The sequence below is a fragment of the Glandiceps talaboti genome, chromosome 7 (genome assembly GCF_964340395.1).
Source record: "Glandiceps talaboti chromosome 7, keGlaTala1.1, whole genome shotgun sequence".
In the NCBI taxonomy this organism is placed as follows: Eukaryota; Metazoa; Hemichordata; class Enteropneusta; family Spengelidae; genus Glandiceps; species Glandiceps talaboti.
The window spans coordinates 15,425,407-15,449,298 of NC_135555.1; the positions used below are offsets into that span (position 1 = coordinate 15,425,407).

Here is a 23,892-nt window from a genome sequence, read left to right on the forward strand (position 1 = left end):
CTCAACTATCATCACATGAATGACATACAGATGTATTAATTCTCCACCAATGTCACTCTTAGTAATCAGTATTATCACTCAAACTGCCAACTGAAGACCCATACATAGGATCCATCAGAGTCCTGAATACACAGTTTGGGCAGGATGCCATCAGAGTCCTCAGTTGACAGTTTGGACACATTAATACTCAGTCACTTAGTGGGTATGGTTCAATGTTCTCCTTAGCACCAGACATGTTCAAATCAAAAAGTTTACGAGGCTTCTCAAAATCTTTCCTGTAGTTTTCAAGTTCTTGTTTCACTCTTGTACATTCATTTTTCACTTTGCTCAGTTGCTGTAAAAGACAACATATGTGGCATTAATAGATGTCTGGGTGTTGGCTAAAACGATTTATGTTTTAGCATACATGTATTGTTTACTGTAAGCAGTACAGTGGTTTTAGTGCTTTTGCTATGTTTCATATATTGTCATTATTGTCACTACTATAGGTTTCTGCCACATACAGCTGAACAAACTAAGCTGTGTAGAACAACAATCAGCATTATTTTCACCCAAACGCTTCTTGTCAAATTTTTGGTCAAATTATGTCCTCCATGTATTTTGAAAATGGATGATCCCCAGCTCCTTTTCTTAATGGTATAATGAACAATAGAACTTTCGGATGAATAGTAAATCATACATTTCTAATAGCCATCTAGAACTACATATATTTGTAAAATATGTTATGGTGCATGTATAGGGGATATGTGTGTGCAATTTATACACTGAAGAAAACTGAAAGGTAAACACAAACAATTCTAAAATCGGACTAGGTGATACAATCATTAGCAGTACTTTAATAGTTGGTTCATTTCAGTGAAGCAAAGTGGTTAGGACAGTACCACCAACAACTCCGTGCCAACAAAGTGTAATTTGATAATCTACTCACTTCTTTCAATTGGCTGTTCTCCATCTTAATCTGTAGATGATAGTGTATTTTCTGTTTCAGATTTTGGTGTCCAACCAGTTTAGCTTTTTCTACCGATACTTCATCAAACTTATCTTCCAGTTTCTTCATTTCCTACAATTGTAAAATAATACATAACATATTATCTTGAAATCACTCTCTTCCACACACACTAAATATTCCTAAGTACATGTATTGAAGTCATACGTAGTTACTATGTGCTGGATTTATGTTATCTGAATATGCACAAATGTTTATCCTGCTGAAGCATGTTTGATTTCTACAAACTTTTAAATTAAGCATCTTGTGAGTAAAATAACGATAATAAATTATTGAAAACAAGTCAATACTTAAAGTGCGGTGTTTATTTTGCGGGTATTTATTTTGGATTTTTATGGCTTCCTACTTGAAATATTGATGTGAAACAACATTGACAAAGTCTGTGTTTATAACTAATTATACTGCAAAATGCTAAAAAAAAATGTGTATTGAGTTACAAACAAGGACTTGGTATATGTTGTTTCACAAGTTGATTTTTCAATTAGGAAGCCAGACAAAATTGTTTATAGATTAAAAATCCAAAATAAATACCCAACCCTCATCCATATGGCCACTTTAAAGGTCCAGTATGGATTAAAATTGGGTGTGAAACCCATTCGTCTGGCTGGGCTACAATAGAAAAAACTGGTCCAGAACAAAAGAATGATCCAATGTAATCCTTGTGGCTTCATTGATTAGATACCACTACTGTAAGAACCTGGGATTGAGGCCTTAGTCTTTAATACACACCTTAATCAGTTTACTTTTCTCCTCAATTGTTTCTTCAAGCTGTGATCTTAAATCTTCTTTCTCTTTGAAGTGAGCTATCTCCAGATGTTGAGTCCTACAATTAGAAACATTGACGCAACATTAGTTGGCAGTATCAAATATAGAAGAGGCATCAAGGCATTACAACCATTACAGCTGATGAATAGAAATTACTGTGATCAGAATGTTCTATTATCAGCGTCAAAGAATTAAAACTGGCTTTGCAAGAACTGGAAAATATTCTCCTTATCACATTATTAAATAGTTGTAAATTTTTGTACCCATTAGGCCTATATTTTAGAATAGGTGGAATAGGTACATTTTTGGGGGGAATTAATTTTTTTCCGCATCCATTGTTTCTTGTGAGACTTCACAATTTTCTTTATTTTATTATTTTTTTCTCGAATGCGTAAAACAAAGTTTAGGGTCAGCAGTGAAAAACTAGGTGGGGTTGTGTAACCGGAACCAAACAATTTTTTGGGGCCTTACACACAGCAGGATGCAATCCACAATGAAAATATTCTGCAGAAGTACTTCATACCACCTACTAAATAGTACAGACTTGAATATCATGTGTTCAGTGTGTATTTGTGTACATTGCATCCTGCTGGCCATGTGTATCTGTAAGAGAATTTATGTGAGTTTGATATATTTGCACAGCCTTATTATAGAAACCAAGTCCTAACAGAGCTACATGTACAGTTACTTTTCATTGTAGCATGTTCCTAGTATAACAGGAATTGGTGATGAAAGGGTTAATTAAATTAAGTGGTTCTTTTATTTACAATTAACTTCACTTTCACAAAATTACTTTACAAAAATAAATGATACTTCAACTTTGACTGACCTTTCCAATTCTTCACTGATTTCTTTGTTACTTTCTAGTTGTACTTCCATGTTAGCTCTCATCTGTGCTAGTCTGGCAAGAATAAATTAGAAAGAAAATGTCCATTGGTAGATTAATGTCAACATGTCACAAATAATATAAAATTGATAATTTTTTTGTTTTCAAATGAAAATCTATGTATGTTGGTAAACCACTGTATCTGTTCCAAACACAAACTTGAAAATTGTCACCTGCTATTTTTGACTGCAGTCTTTGTCAACTCAACAGACAGAACCACTATTCAGAACATGTGACCTCACTATCCTGGACATCGAATTGACATCGAAGATCACTTCAAGAATGTTCTCATGAATATCAGTAATACTTTACATAGTTACACAGCTGTTGTACATAATTATCTATCGACACAATCGTATATCCCTTACATCAATATTAGTTGTAATTCACTTCCTGTAATCTCTGGATTTTAGTTTTACTTTTTATCATTTGGAAATAAAGCATTCCAATTTTAGCTACAGTACGAGCTACTTTTCTCTCTCTCTTTGTTGACATTGACGGCAATTTGAAAATCCTAGACACTGAAACCAGGCACTTTGAATTCATTAAACAGACATCATGACTTATCACAACATTTTTTTTTATTAGTAGTGTATTAAAGTATTAAAATCATAAACTTCTGGGTAGAAATTTATAAATCTGCTTTTCGAACGAAAGTTTCATTCACATGCAAACTATATTCCTTTGTTTCTGTCTCAGGTTGTCTAGTGATCTCGCCAAAGTAACATTCAATTTACTGTATATGACAATATACGTTACATATCAAAAGTTTCTTACTGTGTTTCTAGTCTGATTTTCTCATCAATTGTCTCATCTTTCAGTCTATTGGCACTGTAGTAGGCAGCACTGGCTCTGCTTAGTTCAACCTTAGCACTCTCTAACAATGCCTTCAGTTCTGTTTCCCTGTAAGTGCAAACATCAAGTCAGTTGCTGCTATGTGGATGTGTATGTTTTATTGAAAATGGCTCACAACACTGCTGCCCAATTCATCAACAAAACAAGTTGGTCACATCACAACAATCCTAAAACAACTGCAGTGGTATTATAAAGTTAAATGATTAAATTCATTCTGAAATACAAAGATGAAGGCATCGGTATGGATAGAGTGGTGACTGGCTTCAAATCTGTATGTTGGTGGTTTGATCAATGCCTGGAGTTACTTACTGATTGTTTTGAATGGCTACATTCTGTGGACAAGATTTGAACTACATGTAGTATCATTGTGCCCCAGTCAACCCAGCTCTATAATAACCACTCAAATACCAATAAATGATGCATGTTCATAATAGATCAAGTTTAGTACATGTATTATAAGAGCACAGATCTTACCTTTCCTCTGCTTGATCCCTGTCAAATTCACTGTCATACTTCAAACGCTTGTAATTTGCTGCAAGAACTTCCTTCTCTGTAGTCAACCTGTCAATTTCCATCAGTTGAGTCTGGACAGGAAGAACAATATCAAGCAATTAATCAAAACTGGGAGATGTGACTGTTCAGATTTAGTTTTGAAGGTTTAGCATAAGTAGAAGAAAAGTTAGTTTGTGTCAAAATCAAAACCATGTATTATAATCTGACCATGCAAATTTATCCCTGACTTACTTCAAAACAAGTTGTATAAATGATTAAGTCATATCCATTTTTCCCGATGTCTCCACGCCATACAATCTGGTACAAATTCCATATTATGTAAACAATTCATTCAGGTAAAATTTAAACCACATTTTGCAATGAGTTTAGTTACAGGCAGCTATACAATAGAGAATGATGTATTGATGTCAGATGTCTTTTTCTGATCATATTATTTTAACTCTAAGACTTTGTTCATAGATTTTATACATCCTGCCCAGCAGCTTACTTTTGTGTGATCATTGTGAAATAGCTTCTACGGATTTCATAATCAGTAAAAACCATTATAGTCTATCTTATCATTGCCCATGATATTAAAATTCCACCTACCTTCAGCATATGAATTTCTTCATTTTTCTCCTTCCTCGTGTTTTCAAACTCTTCAAAGATTTCTGTCATCTTGGTTTGATCAGTTTTCAATGTAAGCATAGTTAAGGAATTATAAACAACTTCTTTTTTTTCTACTCATGAATCTGGCCATATCATGAGAAATACCGATATGGTCTAACAACAACTAAAGAAATCAAAATGTCTCTCATTTACAGCTGTTAATAGTCATATATTCGTACAAATTGAAAAAGACTTGCAAAGGGAACTCAGCTTGGGCGTTCAATAAATACAGAAGTTATGACAACAATCATACATCATGGAGTCATGATGGTTGATTGATTAAAGTTGAGAGCATGTTGCTGACACGAACATCACCTTTGATATTGTTTTTGAATGGTCAAGGTCCTAGGTCCTAACACACCATTTGAACCATCACTGTACACAAGTCAACCGAAGTATATAATGGGAACCTTATAAAACAGAGATTGATAGAATCAGCAGGGATGTCTGCTCCCAATGGAGTTTTGTGAATTTCAAATGTGTGACTGTCTCATTAAACTACGAGTCCAATGCTCCATGCAATTCTACAAACCAGTATTACCACACTAAGATCTGTCACCACTCTAGGCACTTTCATTGTTAGTGTATTTTTTCTTCTATCGTCAACTTGTCACACTTCCTTTGTTGGTATATATACATAGGGAGGATCAAGCTAGGTGTTCACAGAATCTTAAATAAAAAACTTGATAAAATAAAAGCACTTGGCTTTTGTCTGCAGGAAGGTGCTAACTCAGCGCATCTCAGCATAGCATTGCCAGAGGGTCTCTTTGAACTCCCAGCATTCTGCAAATCACTCATTCACTGTATTGCTAACATGGAGTTTCTTCAACTAGAAAGAACTCTCTCCAACTAGTATTTTGCAAACTACTGCATTACTGAAAAGGATATTGAATAATTTCACTCCTCTGTTCCTCTATTGTGGTTAACAATTCAAAATTCTGTGTTTCCACGACAACAGTTGAAGTATTGGCCTCGGCTTCTTTAAGTCTTTCCTCATAGTCAGTTTGTAAGGTCTCTAGTTCTTCCTTTAACTTCTTCACCTGTACATGTACAGACAGATTTTGTTCAAAATATTAACATTTCTTACTCAAGTGGAAATATGAAACCTTTACTACATAGTGATGATACGTTATCTTTGGTATATTATGCATAATTGTCAGGTACTTTATTTATTTCACATATCAATCTTCTGCATACATAATTATAATTCTCCAAAGTTTTTCATCATCCAACTGGAAAATGCTTGTGAGCCTTCTGGTTTTTGACTCATTTTTGACCCCAAGTGTCAAAGCCCTATCTACCATTCATATTTTCCTCAGATCAAAAAAAGAAATATGTTAGGTAATACTATTTTTTATCCCTTAAAAAATGTAGTCCAAATATTGAGTGTATAGTGATTAGTATGGCTGTCACTTGCAATCTTCAATTTGAACAGACAGTCTGCAAGTCAGTTATAGTTATGTATTATTTCCTTCTACCTGTTCCTTCAGTTGACTAGCTTCTACTCAGTTCTAGAGAACTATTATCTCGTTCAGTTTGTGTTGTCTGCAATACATCTTACCTGTTCTTTTAGTTGCCTAGCTTTTACTACTATCTCCTTCAGTTTGCGTTGTCTGTATTACATCTTACCTGTTCTTCCAGTTGCCTAGTTTCTAAAGAACTATCTCGTTCACTTTGTGTTGTCTGTAATACATCTTACCTGTTCTTTCAGTTGCCTAGCTTCTAAAGAACTACTAATACTATCTCCTTCAGTTTGTGTTATCTGTAATACATCTTACCTGTTCTTTCAGTTGCCTAGCTTCTAAAGAACTACTAATACTATCTCCTTCAGTTTGTGTTATCTGTAATACATCTTACCTGTTCTTTCAGTTGCCTAACTTCTAAAGAACTACTAATACTATCTCCTTCAGTTTGTGTTGTCTGTAATACATCTTTCCTGTTCTTTCAGTTGCCTAGCTTCTAAAGAACTACTAATACTATCTCCTTCAGTTTGTGTTGTCTGCAATACATCTTACCTGTTCTTTCAGTTGCCTAGCTTCTACTACTATCTCCTTCAGTTTGTATTGTCTGTAATACATCTTACCTGTTCCTTCAGTTGACTAGCTTCTAAAGAACTACTATCTCTTTCAGTTTGTGTTGTCTGTAGTACTTCAGCCTGTGCATGTAACTCTGCTGTTAGACTCTGACATTGTTCTATTGTCTCCTCTAGTTCATCATTCATTAAGTCCAACTGCATAGTGGAAAGAGATGAAAGGTTTGGTTGGAATGTGTAGAGTAGTGAATACAATAGCTGACTAAATGGATAATTAGATAGTGTGCAATCACTGAATACATTATTCTACTGACTCCCATGATGCAATAGCCCATAGAAAAGATACTCTATAAAGGCACAAGATCATCTTGATGTTTCTATGAAACCACAAGTAATTTGTATATGTAGGTGATGTAAAATCATGAAATGACTCTCCAGAATCCATGCTTTATCATGTCAATGTTTCCAGGAGTGGTGTTCACCTTTTAATGTTCTCTATTGTACATTCAAGAAACTAGTGACGTTACAGTGCACCTATAGTTTTGAGAAAGATGACATCCATGACTTTATATAGGCCAAGGAAGAACTCAGATAGGTATGAAAGCATAGAACATGATTTTTGGACATGTGATACAAGGTGGAATGTCTATTAAATTTAGTGAATGACATATGACCAGTGTGCTATCTAATCATGCTACAGCAAGCCAATTTGTTATGCTACTGACTACTGGCATGCTATTTCATGTGACACACCAAAAGTTGTTGGTCTCTATTATGTGGCAATGGAAAATAAATCCTAGTTCTTATCATTTCAACCCACATCAGTTGTTTTCCTTTTATTACAGAGCACACTGTACACAACAATTACTGACCTCTACATTATGTTTAGCAGCCTGTGATTGTTGAGACTCTGTCTTCTTCTGAATTTCTTCTTGTAGAGTTTGAGTTAGTGATGTAATTTCTTCATTGGTCTGTTGTAATGATTCAGAATGACTTATGGCATCTTCTAGGTCACTGCTTAGACTAGATATACAGTCATCCTTAGCAATAATGGATGCCCTCAACTCTTGCACTGTGGTCATCAGCTTAGACATGGCTTCCTGCAGAGTAAAAATATGACAATAGATATGCAAATGATTCTATGCACACTTAAACTCTGTGGTACTAGCCAGTACTAACATCATATTAACTTTTCATTTTCCAATGCAAACAATTTAGAAAGCAGCTTTCATCCATCTTTTACTTCAGTCTGCTGATGAAGTGTAAATGACAAAAGCTTCAGATACAGCTTTCTAAAACGGTTTGTGTAAATTATGTTAGTTATGCAAATGATGTAATTAATATGTAAAATATGCTAATGAACACATGTATGAAGTTAACATGTTCCATTCAAAAGTTAAAACAGTGTCTCCCCTACAACGTCACACTCGTTTCTAATTACCATTCCAAAGTAACTGTATTTTACTCTCCTAAAACACTTTAGTAAACATGTACCAATCTAATTCTTTCAACCAAATGCTTGTCAAGATCGATACACTCCACTTCAAGTTTTAATTATCATGCAAATTAAGCTCATCAATATGGATATTTATGTCAAGTTGACTTTGCAGACTGTGAAACGAAAGTGTAAAATCAGGGAATTTTAATATGAAATTCTTGTGTAAAGATAAATAATTTGTTTGTTTCCAAGAAGTGAAAGGTGGCAAATATTTTAAAATATGACACGACAATATCTTTGCTTTTAATGTTACATTCAGTCTCAATCTGCTATTACGCCCTCTAGTGGCAGCAAGTGAACAAGGCGCTAGAGGTTCTTATCAAAAGTTTTTGGTAATGCTTTCATATTTGCAGTTTTGTGATATTCAAAACATAATAAATTTGTGTTCCTGGTTTTTCCTAACCCCACCGCAGCTAGCCTGACCCCATGTCTGACCTCTGACTTAGTATAAATTACAATACCTTGTCCTCAGCTGCTCTCTTTTGTTGTGTCGTAATAGTGCCATTAGCCATCTCTAACTCAGTCTGTGTTTTCAACATCTCATCTCTCTGAAAAACAAAAAACATCAATGAATCTACAAGGCATGTATGATTGCATTTTTTTTAGTAACTACACAACACTTGGATAATTAGATAACAGTATCCTGAATAACATTTAGACATTCTCCGCTGGAAAACCTGGAAAGGTTACACCACACTTACCATCCTTAACAACAAAAACACTGACTACTTTACTTACCAATTGTTCACACTGAGAAAGCAGATCAATATTCTTTGTTTTCAGTTGACTGTTATCCTCTAAAGCCTTTAATAATTCCTTCTCTTTGTCTTCTTGTTTTAACTGAGCTTCCAAAGCTGTTGTCTTCTGGGTTTCTGTTTCCAGTTTCTCAAGCAATAGCTGAAAACATTACAATTTATTATAGCAATAAATATATTACTGGACACCAGAACAATATTCTGAGAGGTTTTCGTCATAGATTCATGAATTCCTTCTTACTTGGTATGAATTCCTAAAATGTTATCTTCCTAATATTACACATTTTTTCAACTACATTTCATATTTAACCAAATGTTACAATGTTATGGCATTTAATTTTAAACACTGCAAAGAACCACCTCTCACTCCAAATACTTGAGACTGAAGTATTGTAATAATTCCTCTTTTTTCCAAACCCCTATTCCCAAATTCCACCAGTCTTGAGGACGACATTAATTTATTCGTTCTGTCCAAATGTAACAATAAAACATTATACTTACCATATTTATTATACTTAGGCCTAATAAAAAAAATTGTGTGGTTCCGATTACGCTCAATTTTAGAATAGGTGGGGTAGGTAGATTTTTTAGTTTATTTCATTATTATTATTTTTTTCATGTGTGAGTGTCTAGTTCAGGTTTTCTATTGTTTTCCAAATGGTCTTTGTGTTGTTTATTTGCTATCAGATGTACAGCCATTACAGATTGGAAGAACAGTTTTAGAGTGCCTTTTTAAGTTAATGTCAGTTTCCGTACCCATTATTTCTCGTGAGACTTCACAATTTTTGCGATTTTATTATTTTTATCATTTTTGTCTCGAATACATAAAAAAGTTAAGGGTCAGCAGTAAAAAAACTATGTGGAGTCAGGTAACCGGAACCAAACAATTAATTTTTTTAGACCTTACTTATCATTTTAATTTGGTTGATTGACTGGGTGAACAAGTCTTGTTGGTTGAAAAGACTAGTTGACTGATTGATTGATTGATTGATTGATTGACTGACTAACTGACTAACTGACTAATTGATTAATTGATTGAATGATTAATTGATTAGAAAACAGTCTACACTCCTACCTGCATTTCTTGTTCAAGTTGTTTGACATGTTCATTTTCTTTCTTCAGTTGTGATTTCATGTCGTCTAGTTGTGTCTCTATCAACTCTTTTTCCATCTCTGATGTCTGGTAGTCATTTTGACATCGATCACTCTCCTCTCTCAAGTCATCAAGTTGCTGTTGCAGGTCAAAGGTCACCGTTTCCAGTCTCACTACCTTGGCATCTAAGGCTGCTTTCTCTTCACTGTGTACTGTTACCATGGCAACATCTTTCTGTTTTGCTTCCAGTAGCTGTTTGTCTGCCGAGTTGAGTAACAGTCTCAGGTCCTCAGCTTCACTCTTCAACACTGCAACACAAAACAATGGGTAAATGCATGAGATTCCTTTGATAAGAGTGTGGTGATCAAAATCTCATTCACATTTGCAGTCTCGGTTACCCAGACTCCCCTGCTGGAGGGTTCAAGACCACCCAAACAACAGTCTGGGGAAACCGTGTTTCAACTACCCTGCCCTGGGAGTTTCACTGTACATTTCTTCCAAGTCATAAAAAAACCGGGCTTATTTGTTGTAATTTAGATGTATCACTCCCTTGAGAAGTGACGACGTGTCGAGAAAGTACCTAAATTGCTTAGTCTAAAATGTTGGACATGGAGTATTCCCCAGCATGCACTGCTCCTGGGGGCATACCAGCTTAAATGGTATATGCTCAACTTATGATGGTTTTGATGGGTAATTTCTGCAGTAGTCTATGTCCTGAAAAAGGCAGAACTTAAAACTAGTATTCAGGCAAATCTATCAAACGATTCAAACGATTCAAACGATTACAGTAGTATAAATAGACTAAAAAGTTGGGGAACCCTATAACCTATGATGTATACAATCAGCTGCACTAACAAGACCAGAAGATGACTTTCAATGCCACAAGTTATGCAATAACATTAATTAACATTACATTGCAATAAAAGTTTCATGTAGGTTTTCATGGAAATTTTTTCACCCAAGTGAAGCTAACTCGACCTCACATGATGCCTAACCTTTGACCCAAGAGTCAGCTAAGCATGAATAGCAATACATTTGAAATAACAGCATAATGTTATTACAGCTATTTTGTTCAAATAAAATACTGTTTAAAAAAAATAAATTGGCTTTCATTGATTTTTAAGGAAAAATTTGCTACACTAAGTGATTTAATTTACCGTCATGATCCATTGTCAGTGCTTCCAGTTGTGCAGTCAGTCGAGAGATTTGATTGGTCAATTCTTGCTCCTTGGTTGCCCAATCAGACCGATTGGACTGTAGCATCTGTAATGAGAGAAAGTGCTTGGTCAATATCATTAATCATAGATATAGATGTACAATAAATGAAAACATTTTTTTGGCCAACAGCCCTGCTCTTATTGTATTGAAAAAAGTTGTGAAATTAATCATTTGCTAACTTATATGAAAAAAAAAGGTAACCAAAACCAAAAAATTTTGTTTAGGCCTAAGTGACAGACATTGCTGTTAAATCTAGATGCCTTTTTTGCATGACATGTCTATGTCTTTGAGCACTAGAAGACAGCAGAGTACTTCAGCTGAAAAATTAGTCTAGTTCTTATACAGTATCGCTACAACCATGGACGTATACGTCCATGCTACGACTCACAGTACAGTCTAGTCCCTGACCAAAGGTGTTAATTATGGTTCAACCTCATGATGAACGAAGCGCTAAAAGCGCTCGTCAAAATTAATAACAGGCTGTTGTCACCGCTCATTAAATATTCATTTGGTACAGCTGTTTTTGACGATGTCCTATGTCCAACCAGGACTCCACAGCCAGTTCTGTTAAACTAAATCACGTGGGGATGCAACAATATAATCATGTTTATATGAACGCTGTACACGTAGGAGGCAGCACAGGAATGTGTGCTGATATAGGGAATTTTACCAGACTGGGTTTGCATTAGAAACCAGTCTGGTCATCCAGACTACTGAAAAATATACATGCATTAGGTAAATTATTTAATATTCTCTGGAGTTTGGAACTACTACAATTAAGATTATGTACATGTATACACATGCATTACATCTCCCCATTTATCTCCCAATTCCATGCAGGAAATCAAAGAAAATTAGTGAAATGAATAATTACAGAGCAAGAGACTTACCTCATTCAATTGTTGGTTTTGATGTTCAAGTTTACACTGTTCTTGTTTCAACTTCAGACTACTGGATTGTTGTTGTTGGAGGTCTTCAAACATACTATTGTATTTCTCCTGTTAAGATGGAATCAATCAATCAATCAATCAATCAATGTCATAAATCAATAGAAATCATCTTGAATAATCAAGGCATTATGACTAGAATATCTATCTCAAATGCCTTAAAGGAAAGCCACTGAAACTCATGGGTAAGCAGTTGCTATGGTCATTGTCATGGGTAAATAGTTGCGATGGGCATTGTCATATGTATTCTGCTGATTTTGTCTCTCCAAGTCATATTTGTTTTGGCCTACAAAAGTTTCAAAATTCTGCTAACCTGGAATTTCTTCATTTCTTCAGTTAGTGCTTCACATCTTTGATCTGTCATCTCGGCTGGCATACCAACATCACCAATACCTTCCTCTCCGTCATCTTCGACATCACTCTGTCCTAGAGAAGTTGAGGTGTCTCCTTGACCACCAGATGATTTCACCACAATCATCCTGTTTCTCAAATTGTAGGCAGTTCTCTTGGGTGTTGTCATTGTCTGTATGAGGTAAATAATTCACAAGGTCACAACACTACCAGTAAGAGAAGTAACATCTATTATAGGGACTGTTTTTCTTCTAGATATTTCATTTTGCATGATTGTGTGACCCTTGCTTTTTGTATGCACATATTTTCATAGATATCAAACAACCATACTAGTACTGTACAACTGCTGTATTGCTTTAATACAAGGTGTAACTTTTTCATGAGTTTTCGGATATTGTGACAAGTTAAATAATAAAGCAATGTACATGTAAAGTAATAGACCTTTCCAAAATTTGCCATGGTGGTGCTCTACTTCCTGTCTATGTGTATCTTGGGGGTATATATACATGTAGTAGAGGTTACTTAGTTAATCATAGGGCACTGCTGTTTTCCTTGATGTCTGAACAATACGAAAAACTAATTTACTGATTTACACTTCTACAGAATACAAGGAACAAAGCTCTTAAGAAACGGTATTATGAGGTGATGCGAAAAACTAATTTACTGATTTACACTTCTACAGAGTACCAAGGAACAAAGCTCTTAAGAATTGGTACTATGAGGTGACGATACCCCCAATTTGAGCGAAGGCACTGTATTCTCAATTTCCTGTTTGCAGTCTGGAATGGCCTATTCATATTTCCTTCATACTGTCCTGGGTCTAGCAAGGTCATGAAAATGGCCTAATATTAATTTGTTTGTCGGTGAAAGTTATCATACCTTTATAGTTTCTGCATGGATGTCTTTCATGGCATCCATTTCCATCCTGTTTTTCACTTTGACACCTTCAAGGACTTTCTCTAATTCCGATACTGTCTTATTTAGGGATGCATTTTCAGACTCCAGTTCAACCTGTTTCTGTCTGGCCACCTCTTCTTTCTCTGCTAACTCTTGTTTCGTCTGAGTGAAAGATTACATAAGATCAAAATGAAACAAAAGTATAGTCTTTTTTGTCTATATTTGATAACATCGCAGGAGATACTTCTGAAAATTTTAAAAATATCTCATGGATTTTTGGCAGAAAAGACAAAGAGATGAAGTACACATTTACTTTCATGCAAATTATTCATGTACATGTACATATAGAAAGACACTGATGAATCAATTTCAGTGATGAAAGTAATGTACAAGCAACACCGAAGTAAAGCTCTTTCTCTGTGCTACACTCATTTTTTATCATTCATATCATTCAGTGTAAAAGTATACTGTTTCAATCGGTTTATTTACAAGCCTAGCATGTGGCCTTTGTAATGTGGTAAATTAGCAAATGAAACAGTATACCTTTACACTTGATATGGATGCTTTTAAAAGATAGTGGTACATGTACATACAAAAAATGCTTTACGTCTTTGTTGTTATGGCTTGTAAAAACACATGCATGTAACTTTTCAAAACTTGTAAAAAAAAAATCCCTTATTTCCTCCCATGTATATAGGATGTGTAGAAAATAAATCAATAAAAGGCACTTGTCAAATCATGCAGACCAATAACCTAATATACATGAAGACTCCTTGTCCTGTTCAGGGAGAATGTACAAATTACAAGCAGGTCCATTTCCCTCTGCTGGGAGAACAGACATTACAAAGAGACCTCAGCACACATAAAATAATGTCACAAAGTACAAATCAATACTTACTGATTCCAATGCTTGCTGTAGTTGTTGTATCTGTGCTTTGTATCTCTCTAGAGTTGCATTAGACACTTTGTCAGCAGGCTGGGGAGTACCACTAGGCGTCACGCAACCAGATCTATCTGGTACTGTATAGGAAAGAAAGAAGTTTAATAAATGAGCTAGTCCCAAATATATACTTAATAGTGACACATACAATTTCATTTCTTAACAGTTGAAAATATTGGGACGGTAATTTGGTATATTGAAACTAAAAAAGATGGCTAAACAAATGATTTTGAAAGAAGCGGGCTGATTGGTTGAAGAAATCTTTCAATATCCTTGAGATTCAAACAAGATTTTCTATTACACAGGGTCAAATGTGGGAAGGCGGTGATCATCCTGAACAAAACAAACGACACAAAACAATAGTCTAGCTGTTAGACCTCAGGTGTTCTTCCGATACAAAACAACACACGACCGAACATTGCTATCGAGGATGACACATCTGAAGTCTAGCAAAAGTCATCTCAGCAGTTCAGGGATATAAATAACTGCCAATCACAGAACCGCATTGATGACAAGCACAAACAGAGGACAATAACACATTTTTTCATGCATATTCAGTTTAAGGACGGCTTGTAAAAAGAATGACAACGTCTACACACTTATCAAACTAATAAGACGGTAGTTAGTAGTTTGTTATTAGTAGCAGTTTGGTATAGAGGACATGAGTTATTGAAGACATTAACATATACACATGTATACATGTATACATTTGTATGCATACACGGCCCAACCCATGGCCATATGTCATCTTAATGGAATGTCAAGTCTGAAAATGACATTAGCTAGATGTTCGGGCAAGCCCTCACTGCGAACTTCGTTCACTTATCGTATCAGAAGAAAGCCTGAACATCTAGCAGCAAGACTAACAAATCAATGGAAATAGAGGTAAATAAAGATATTTAGCTGCTTTCACCCCATCAGATTTTAATCAGATTGGGGTGGAAGCTGAGATAAAAGACTAATCCCTGAATATTTTACCTTCATTGTCAGTGACAAGATCTTTGTATTGTTTTTCTAGTTGTAATACCCGTTCTTCATCATACACCATAGCACTGCGTATGGACTCCAGTTGTTTAAGTCTCTTGATTTCTATCCTTAAGTTTTGATTTTCCATGGCATACTTGGCGACACCAGGATGGTGCTCGATCTTCCCCTGTAGTTCCTTGATTTCTTTCTTGAGATTATCCTAGTCATGAAGAAATGCACAACAATGACATTGACAATATTGGTCTGATGAAAATAAAATAATGGTCTCACTTATTACTAGCACAATTAAATCTCATGTTACACGTACAAATTGGAAAAGAGGAGTACAGTGTGCCCTCTAATGATAGCCAAATTTTGTTGTTGTGAGTCAAAATGATAAAAACTAGTATTTCTTGTGAGTCACCACATAGTAAGAGATAGGGGAACACCAAATTTAGTGCATCACTAGAAATTGTGTGCATCAGTGGCGCGTCAAATTGGCTTAGAGGGCACACTGGAGGAGTATCAAGTAGCAAATCTACCCTAAATTCTCTAGTCATATTACTAAGTTCGACGATCAATATTGTACAAAACATATTCAGTTTTACTTGCTTTTACACAATGTCATGTTTTGTATTTTGATATTGTGACACTAAAATGTCGAAAGAATTCTCTATGAATCAAATTCAAAATATAAGATTACAGTCAAAATGTTGTTTGCAGCTAAACATTTGTTTACTTACAATAATGATATCTTTGGTATCAGCTGGTGCTAGTTCATTCTTCTGCACCTTCTCCAGTTGTATAATTGTGTTTTCACGGAATTTTATAATCATCTTGGAAGACTGCAGAAATCGTTCCTTCTTATCACAATGTTCTTCTAGTCTTGCAACTCGATCCAACAAACTTCTCCGATCGGATTCCAGCTGTTCCCTAAAATACATGGCATCCAGGAACTGTTTTTTCCAGACCCTTGAGTTACTGCTACCTTGGAGTCCAGCAGGAATGACGTCACCGTTCATCTGTAGTGGGACAACAGCACCGGAGTGGAATTTGGATAATGCATCTTTCAGTCTTTTAATTTCGGCTTGTAGGTGCATGACATTACCGTGTGTGTCCTCGTTAATTTTAGCCTTGTTCTTGATCATCTTAGCTCTTCGGGCAAAGTGAAGGGTGGATAAACTTTCACCAAAACACCGGACACCAGGATGAACACATGCTATGATGTATGTCTTGGCATTACCACCTAGGGCATCCTGAAGAAAAAAAAAATGATGCAAGGAAAGCAATCACTCTTTTATCAATAAGGGATTTTACGACTTGTTGCAGATCTCACGAGATATGCAAAGCTTTCACTGTGGCCATGTGCGATGCTGTTGAAAACAACAGAGTTGCTAAACGTTTGACACTTTCAGCTTGACCACCCTCAAGTAGTTGCTATGGAATGCACTGGCTCACACAGGATCTCATGAGATCTACTACAAAACAAAAAATGGATTATTTGATGTGTACATTCTGAGGTGTGTATAGGTGATGACACACTCAAATGTTCCATTTACCTGGTGATTTAGTGGTGGATGGAAACACACACACCAGGGCTTGAAATTAGCAGTACCCCAGGGTACTAAAATATGGTATCGTGACGTCCAAATTTTTTGAGGTGGTAGCAGTTGTTAGATTCAAGGAAATCCTTAGAAGCCGTACTTGAAGCAGTTCACAGGTTAAATCTGACTACCATACTACATGTAGAACTTAAATTCTAAGCCCGAGTCATATGTGTTAAATTTTTTTGCATGTAAGTGACTAGAATACTATATCAACCATATTAAATTTGAGTTACAGTCAAAATCACATCAGATGACCCCAACTAAAATAAGTTGTCCTCTTCCTGCTTTTTCAATACAAGAAGCTAAATTAGAAATCTTACCATAAAAAAATGAAGTTCTAGTGAAATGTTGCAGGACAAATATACATAATTTTTAATTTATTTATTTCTATTGACGACTGTTAGCAGGCCACCCCTACCCCCATCCTCATCTGTAATACTAGTATACATTTTATTTTCATTGAAAACTATTAGTATAACCCCCCCCCCCTCCACCTGTACTACCCCTACCCTCATTTGCAATCCTACTAGTATGGAATTGAGAGAGACTACTTACCCTGAGTAGAAAACTAAGTTTGGAGTCTCTGTACGGCACATGTCTGTTCTTACCATGTGCTATATCCACCAATGCCATGATAACATTACCCAAAGCAGACAGTGATCTGTTAATACTGCCAGCTTCCTTAAGTCTAACACCATGTGTGTTTGTATCTTTCTGTCTCTCACTACCAGCCAAGTCAACCAAACTCAGCTGTGATACTTTGATGTTGGACACACCTGCTTTCTTCTCCTGTTGTCAAAAAAAAAAAAAAAAAAAAAAAGCAGACGTTCATTCACTATGAACTCATAAATTGTGTCAAATTTGAACTGACAAGTACTTTACATGCAAATCACCTTTTCAGTACAATGTTCAAAAATGTTACTTTCATTTCATTTTGAACAAACTGAATGTCCCTTCTTCTAAAACACTTATAGAAAACATTGTTCATAACAAGATTTCTATGCCAATCACTTACAGTAAATTCTGTTCAATAAAACACTGTAAACATTCAAGCATGGTTGTCTTTGTTCATAATTTTCTACGCTAGAAAAAGATATTTCCTTTGCAGAGCAGAATGAATTCCAGACTATAAAGTAACATTTTTATCAATACCATATACCAACCTTAGATTCAATGGAAAGAGTAAAGACTGCATGACTTCTAGAACTTTCTCTGTTCATTGACGTAGAAGCAACCCTCCTATTAATCCAACCAGCTGATAGTACCTGAAATGAAAGAAATACACAGTGCAATTAAACAACTGAATGCTTTATGAAATCATAGAACCTCCATCAACAGGAGTTGGTGGAGTGTGGAGGGTCTATGGTGAAATCTACCCAAGTTCCCAAGTCATTTACTGTCAATGCCCCACCAACATTAGGGAATAACACATGCCAAACTACTGTAGAAATGAACTGACTGTCCATTTTGCTAAGTTGTAGCAGACAATTAATCTTGTTGGTTAACAGTTGAAAAGTAAACAATTGACCCAATAAAACTCATTGAGACCATGTGTGGTCATTTTAGTGTCAGTTACCCTCTTGTCTAGCTGTGGACTCAAACTTCAGATTTCCCCTTCTGTAATCAGAATTATAAAACCTTGACAAATATTGAAACAACCATAGATCCTCCACAAACAACCTACTATTTCCCAATAGGTGGGTGGAGGGTCTATAATTTCCCCCATGAAATTTTACTGAATGGTATTTCTAGTATATCATTTACACAAAGATATGATCAAATTATCATACCAATTAATTATAATTACATGTACAATTACTTCATCAGAAATTAACCATTATTCTTGAGTATGCCAAACATAAGTATGTAATAAAATAAATATCTTTACGATGTAATAATTAAATAATTGGTACAACATCAATATGTCAGAGAGTAGCACTTTGCCCTCTCGGCCACAGCATTGGCCTACATATAATATGAATCTCTCACATTTGCTTCACTATAACTCATACTATTTCATATTTTCGGTGTGATTAACGGAATTGTCATTTGAACTCAAAACTGTAAGTAAAATATCGAATCTTTGTAAGTTCAGACAAATTGAATTCGACGATCACAAAATGTCTTATCTCGGTGCAATAACTCTTAAATCTCATCAAATCAAATCGAATCTAATCAAAGCTAATCTAATAAAATTTAATTTAATCTAATCAAATCAAACCTAATCTAATCAAATCAAAATACTTCATAACTCTTACCTTATATGCATCGGTAGCACTTGATACAGTTTGTTCAATAAGACCATCTACAAATACTCCCTTTCTGATATCTTCTCTGAGATGAAGGCCTGGTGATGCCGTGTCTAGGAGGTCATAGATCTGTTCATTATAGATTTCTAAGAAGGAACACTTGCATAAAAACTCCACTTTGTCACCATGCTACAGAGAAACAAAGAAATATATCAGAATTCAGTATTTCAAACACAACACTACAATTCGGTCAATTGAAAAAAATTTCTTTGACAACATCCACTGGCAGTCATATGAATTTCTGCTGTTAGTGCAAAGAAAGTCAATTTGGGTGAAAATGATGTCATCGCTAGATGTTTTATAAATACTTGCATGAAATCATCAAAATGGCCGAACACATGTTAAGAGCAGTTGGGCTTCTTTACAAGATTTCAAAGTTTACAGGTACAGTGTAATTCCAATACTTACAATGATACATGTACATGTAAGTTAATAACCATAATCAATACAGGTGTACTGAAGGCAGAAATTCATGCAAGTCTGACTGGACTATTCCTTTAAGTTCATAGCAGTACATGTAATCCATGATAAAATTGTATTAAAGACAGAAATATTAAGTCTAACTGGACTTTTCCTTCATCTACATCAACATCATTGTACATGCAGTATATGTATGTCTTTATAAATTATATCTTTTACTTCTAATCTTTGATCCAATATCAGATTTCATTGGTGGAAAATCTAGAAAGAAATAAGACTGTGTAGAAGACACAGCCCCTGAGGTACATGTACTCTAATTATATGTGACTGAATGATGGCATGATTGAAAAAAAAAATGGTTTCAGCATATGCAAGAAATGAGTCAATTTTCATAACTGACCCTAAAGGTTAATTAATTAATGTCTTAAAAGAAAGCTGTACACCTGATAATATAGGTGCAGTTGCTTCAATGCAGAATCCACTGTAACCCCCCCCCCCATACATGTACAGTTTTTAAATTTTTTTATCCACCTGCTGAGCCATGCTAGATATACATGTACCGGTAGGTGTTTATTTGTTGAATGACTATTCAGTTGCCTGTCCAGCCCTGTTGTTATCTTTGAATATAGGCAATCATTTGGGTGTTGTTATGGGCGTGATCATGTTGCTGTACATATTTGCATACATTTTTTGTCTGTCTGTTTATTTGTCTACGAATATATGAAGTTATCTTTGTGACATACAATGTACATCATCATATTATTGTTGCTATGGGTGTGGCCTTGTTGCTAGATTTGTTTGCATACATTTTTTCAATGTTTATTCAGTTGTCTATTAATCCCTGTTATATTTGCAATATGTGATTGTTTGGCTGTTGCTATGGGCGTGGTCTTGTTGCTAGGCCCATTTGCATTAACTTTTGAATGTTTGTTAACTTGTCTAAGAATCTTTTTTGATCAAAATTCACATTTTTACACCTAATTTCCTAATCTGCATATCATTGATGAGATCATTATAAATTATGCTTAATATTTCTTCATCTACATGTATACACCCCAATCCAGATAAATCCCCATTAAATTTCAGCCCAATCAGAACAAATCCTAATTTTACACAGCCCTAGGAATGTTTCAACCAAAGTTCAGACCAACCTGTACATGTACAGCGATTTTTGAGTTTAAGTTTTTTGATCAAATCTCATACATGTCATGCGATCGTTTTGCTTTGAACAATTTCCCAACTAGACACCAAAAAAGTAATGTCCTAAATACCATTACCAAGGCAAACGAGTTTAAATTGTTCACACACACACACACACACACACACACACACACACACACACACACACACACACAGACGGACAGACACCACACCATGCCTATAGCACTACTAAACCTTATCAGTTCAGTTGTGCTAAAAACTTGAAAAATCTCTTCAATAAATATATACTGGTACATTGTTTAGGACATTATAGTATAATTGCCACTGATGCCAAATAACAATAAAAAACTTACAAAACATGTAATGAATGGATTGGTGTACACGTATGTGCACTTGTGTGTATATTTTGAATATGGTTCATTCATTCATTCATTAGTCACCCTTGTACATCCTGTATTAAACTTTTGACCTGTAAAATCAACATTGGTCTGTGGTGGCAGGTCATGACCTTGAGACAAGCCTATATAAGCTCTCCGTTTTCATGTAATTATGACAGTATACCAGAAGGGCGAGACTTATAAAGCTGTCATCACAGATAAGCCAATACAGGTAATACTTAAATAATTCTTTTCATATTAAATGTAACTTATGACATTACTTTGACTGTCATTGTATGCAGCATGGCAGCCCAACTAAATAACTCTACAAATTCTTTAAATATTGTTTTTTTTTCAATTTACATATGGTAGAATTTTTGCAAGCTTAACCAACAATGTGAGTACATCATGTATACATACAATGCAAGATATTATGGATGGGTGAACAAAGCATACATTGAGATCTGATTAATCACAAAGATCTAAATGATTGTATACATGTAGATTATGGACAGAATACAGTGTATCAGAACAAATTATGATATATTGCACATACTCATACTAAACGATCTATTGTTTGAGTACTTTTGAGACAGAAACTTCTCAAAATAAATATTATAATTATTGAATCTCTGTAAATTAAGAACTTGGTAAATTTGTCAAATGCACAGTCATGCATGTATATACATACAGGGCTCAAAATTAGCAGTAGTCTTGTGTCAATTGACGACCATTTTTTTCCAAAATGACTACCAAGTTCGAAAACTAAGAGGAGAAGACAAATCCTAGACAGAATGACTTCCTATGTTTATAGATAGTAACATATAAGATTTGACACCACGTGCCTTGGTGCATACCATTTCTCTCTAGGGTTGGGTCATAGCATATTATTTTTTAATTTAAGGGAAACTGAAATGGATGGTGACCTTGTGTATTTTTTATCGTCTGACGTTTTATCTTTTACAAAGTAAATAATAATAAATAGCATAAATGCTCAGATTTGAGAGGGGAGCACCACAATTTTACACCTTTTGTAACCATCTTGACTAGACTGGTATTTAGTAATGAAGTTTTTAAAACATAATACTGCCCCAGTTTAGAATTCTAGACTACTTTATTAAAGTCAAAACCACTGGATCGATTGCCATTTTTGGTGGGAATATTACCTCAGGTGTCTAGTTGGGAAATTGTTAAAATCAATATGATCTTACCACTGGCAGTGTGTGACGTGTCACATGCTTATGTACATGTATGAATCATACATGTATGTATGATATGATATGATATGATTTTATTTGGGTAATAATTTATACAAGTACATATTAAAATACAAGGATAAAAAATCACCGAGGATAACACATAAAAGTATTTTTAAAAACACTTATTTCCAATGTGGTCCTCATAGGGGTATTCAAAACGCCATGGCAACAATGATACAACAACAACAAACAAACAAACAAACAAACAAAATATAAAAAATTTAAATGAAATACAGATGACAGAGCACAAAAAAAATTATAAAATACACAGACTACACCCTCAATTTAAAAAGGAAGGACTAAAAAGTTACAAAATATTATGTTCTTTAACCTCTAATTTGTTCCATAAAAAAGATTTGACATGGTTTCTAAAACTATGTTTTGTATGAGATTGTATGAATCATACATACACATGTACATAAGCATGTGATGTACAAAATGTAGTACATGTACATGTACCGGTACCATGCCAACAATCAAATTGAATTCAAGTCAATCAGCAATAGTCCCAAATATGACAAACCAAAACGAATTCTCAAGGTCAATGTACTACATCTACAAATATACCATTTGAAGGACATCATATTTTCTGTGAACCAGGACTCAGAAAACTGAAAATTTGAATTGGATTACTGTATAGAATTAATTTCAAAATCAGCAGGGGAAATTTTTTGTTGACCTTGTCTGACTTTATTGACTTTGTATGACTTTGTCTTGCAAACAGGGGCAAACCAAGTGACATTCAAGTTATGTAAATTCAATCTTTCCCCTAAAGAAAACATTATACAAGTCATGCAATACAAAAAGAACTTGGAGCTTGGTAGAATTTAGTGAATCATGAAAATCATTATGTGTAAATAGACTACTCAAGGCTGAAGATCCAAATACAAAAAAATCATCAGGCATCGATGCCAAAAGTGAGGGACTGATTCCTCTACCCCAAAAGTGCACACACGTCTTATAATATACGTGTAACAGTATATTTAAAATATTGATCTGCTACTCAGGAAATTTGTGCTATATGGTTAACTACATGTACAAGTTATGCTGTGAAATAACATAGGGTCACTGCAATGGTCCATTATCACTGCTGAGAACCCACACTCACTGGGTGTCATTGCCAAGCCAAATTCATAAGTTATATTAGCAAGTTATTACCTATGGTTAACTCTACAGAAGGACTGGCTATCTATACAATAATCTAATACCTAACTCCTACTGTACATGGTCTGTGTTAGGTCAGCAGTGCAGTGTCCCAACAGGATGTTAATCAATGAGGGTGGAAGTGTAAGCTGTTTTAATACATGCAATTATTATGCTTATCAATCTAACTATTATATGTAACTATATACATGTAGTTATTGTACCTTAGTGAATTTAGCCATTGCT

General features: G+C 34.9%; 1 protein-coding gene across 1 annotated transcript in view; it reads right to left on the minus strand.

The window, feature by feature from the left end:
* Positions 1-23,892, minus strand: part of LOC144438002 (kinesin-like protein KIF15) — a 34,164-nt gene continuing 10,272 nt past the window's right edge. The window contains exons 6-28 of the mRNA XM_078127035.1: positions 19,236-19,415; positions 18,141-18,242; positions 17,533-17,766; positions 16,114-16,626; positions 15,383-15,590; positions 14,363-14,478; positions 13,447-13,626; positions 12,530-12,739; positions 12,160-12,267; positions 11,209-11,314; positions 10,034-10,359; positions 8,942-9,100; positions 8,665-8,751; positions 7,578-7,805; positions 6,757-6,903; positions 5,562-5,713; positions 4,614-4,704; positions 3,987-4,096; positions 3,435-3,560; positions 2,601-2,672; positions 1,736-1,829; positions 929-1,060; positions 1-334 (exon numbers count right to left, since the gene is read on the minus strand). Coding sequence (XP_077983161.1) covers positions 188-334; positions 929-1,060; positions 1,736-1,829; positions 2,601-2,672; positions 3,435-3,560; positions 3,987-4,096; positions 4,614-4,704; positions 5,562-5,713; positions 6,757-6,903; positions 7,578-7,805; positions 8,665-8,751; positions 8,942-9,100; positions 10,034-10,359; positions 11,209-11,314; positions 12,160-12,267; positions 12,530-12,739; positions 13,447-13,626; positions 14,363-14,478; positions 15,383-15,590; positions 16,114-16,626; positions 17,533-17,766; positions 18,141-18,242; positions 19,236-19,415 — 3,828 coding nt within the window. The 3' untranslated portion in view covers positions 1-187. The remainder of the gene's footprint in view (positions 335-928; positions 1,061-1,735; positions 1,830-2,600; positions 2,673-3,434; positions 3,561-3,986; positions 4,097-4,613; positions 4,705-5,561; positions 5,714-6,756; positions 6,904-7,577; positions 7,806-8,664; positions 8,752-8,941; positions 9,101-10,033; positions 10,360-11,208; positions 11,315-12,159; positions 12,268-12,529; positions 12,740-13,446; positions 13,627-14,362; positions 14,479-15,382; positions 15,591-16,113; positions 16,627-17,532; positions 17,767-18,140; positions 18,243-19,235; positions 19,416-23,892) is intronic.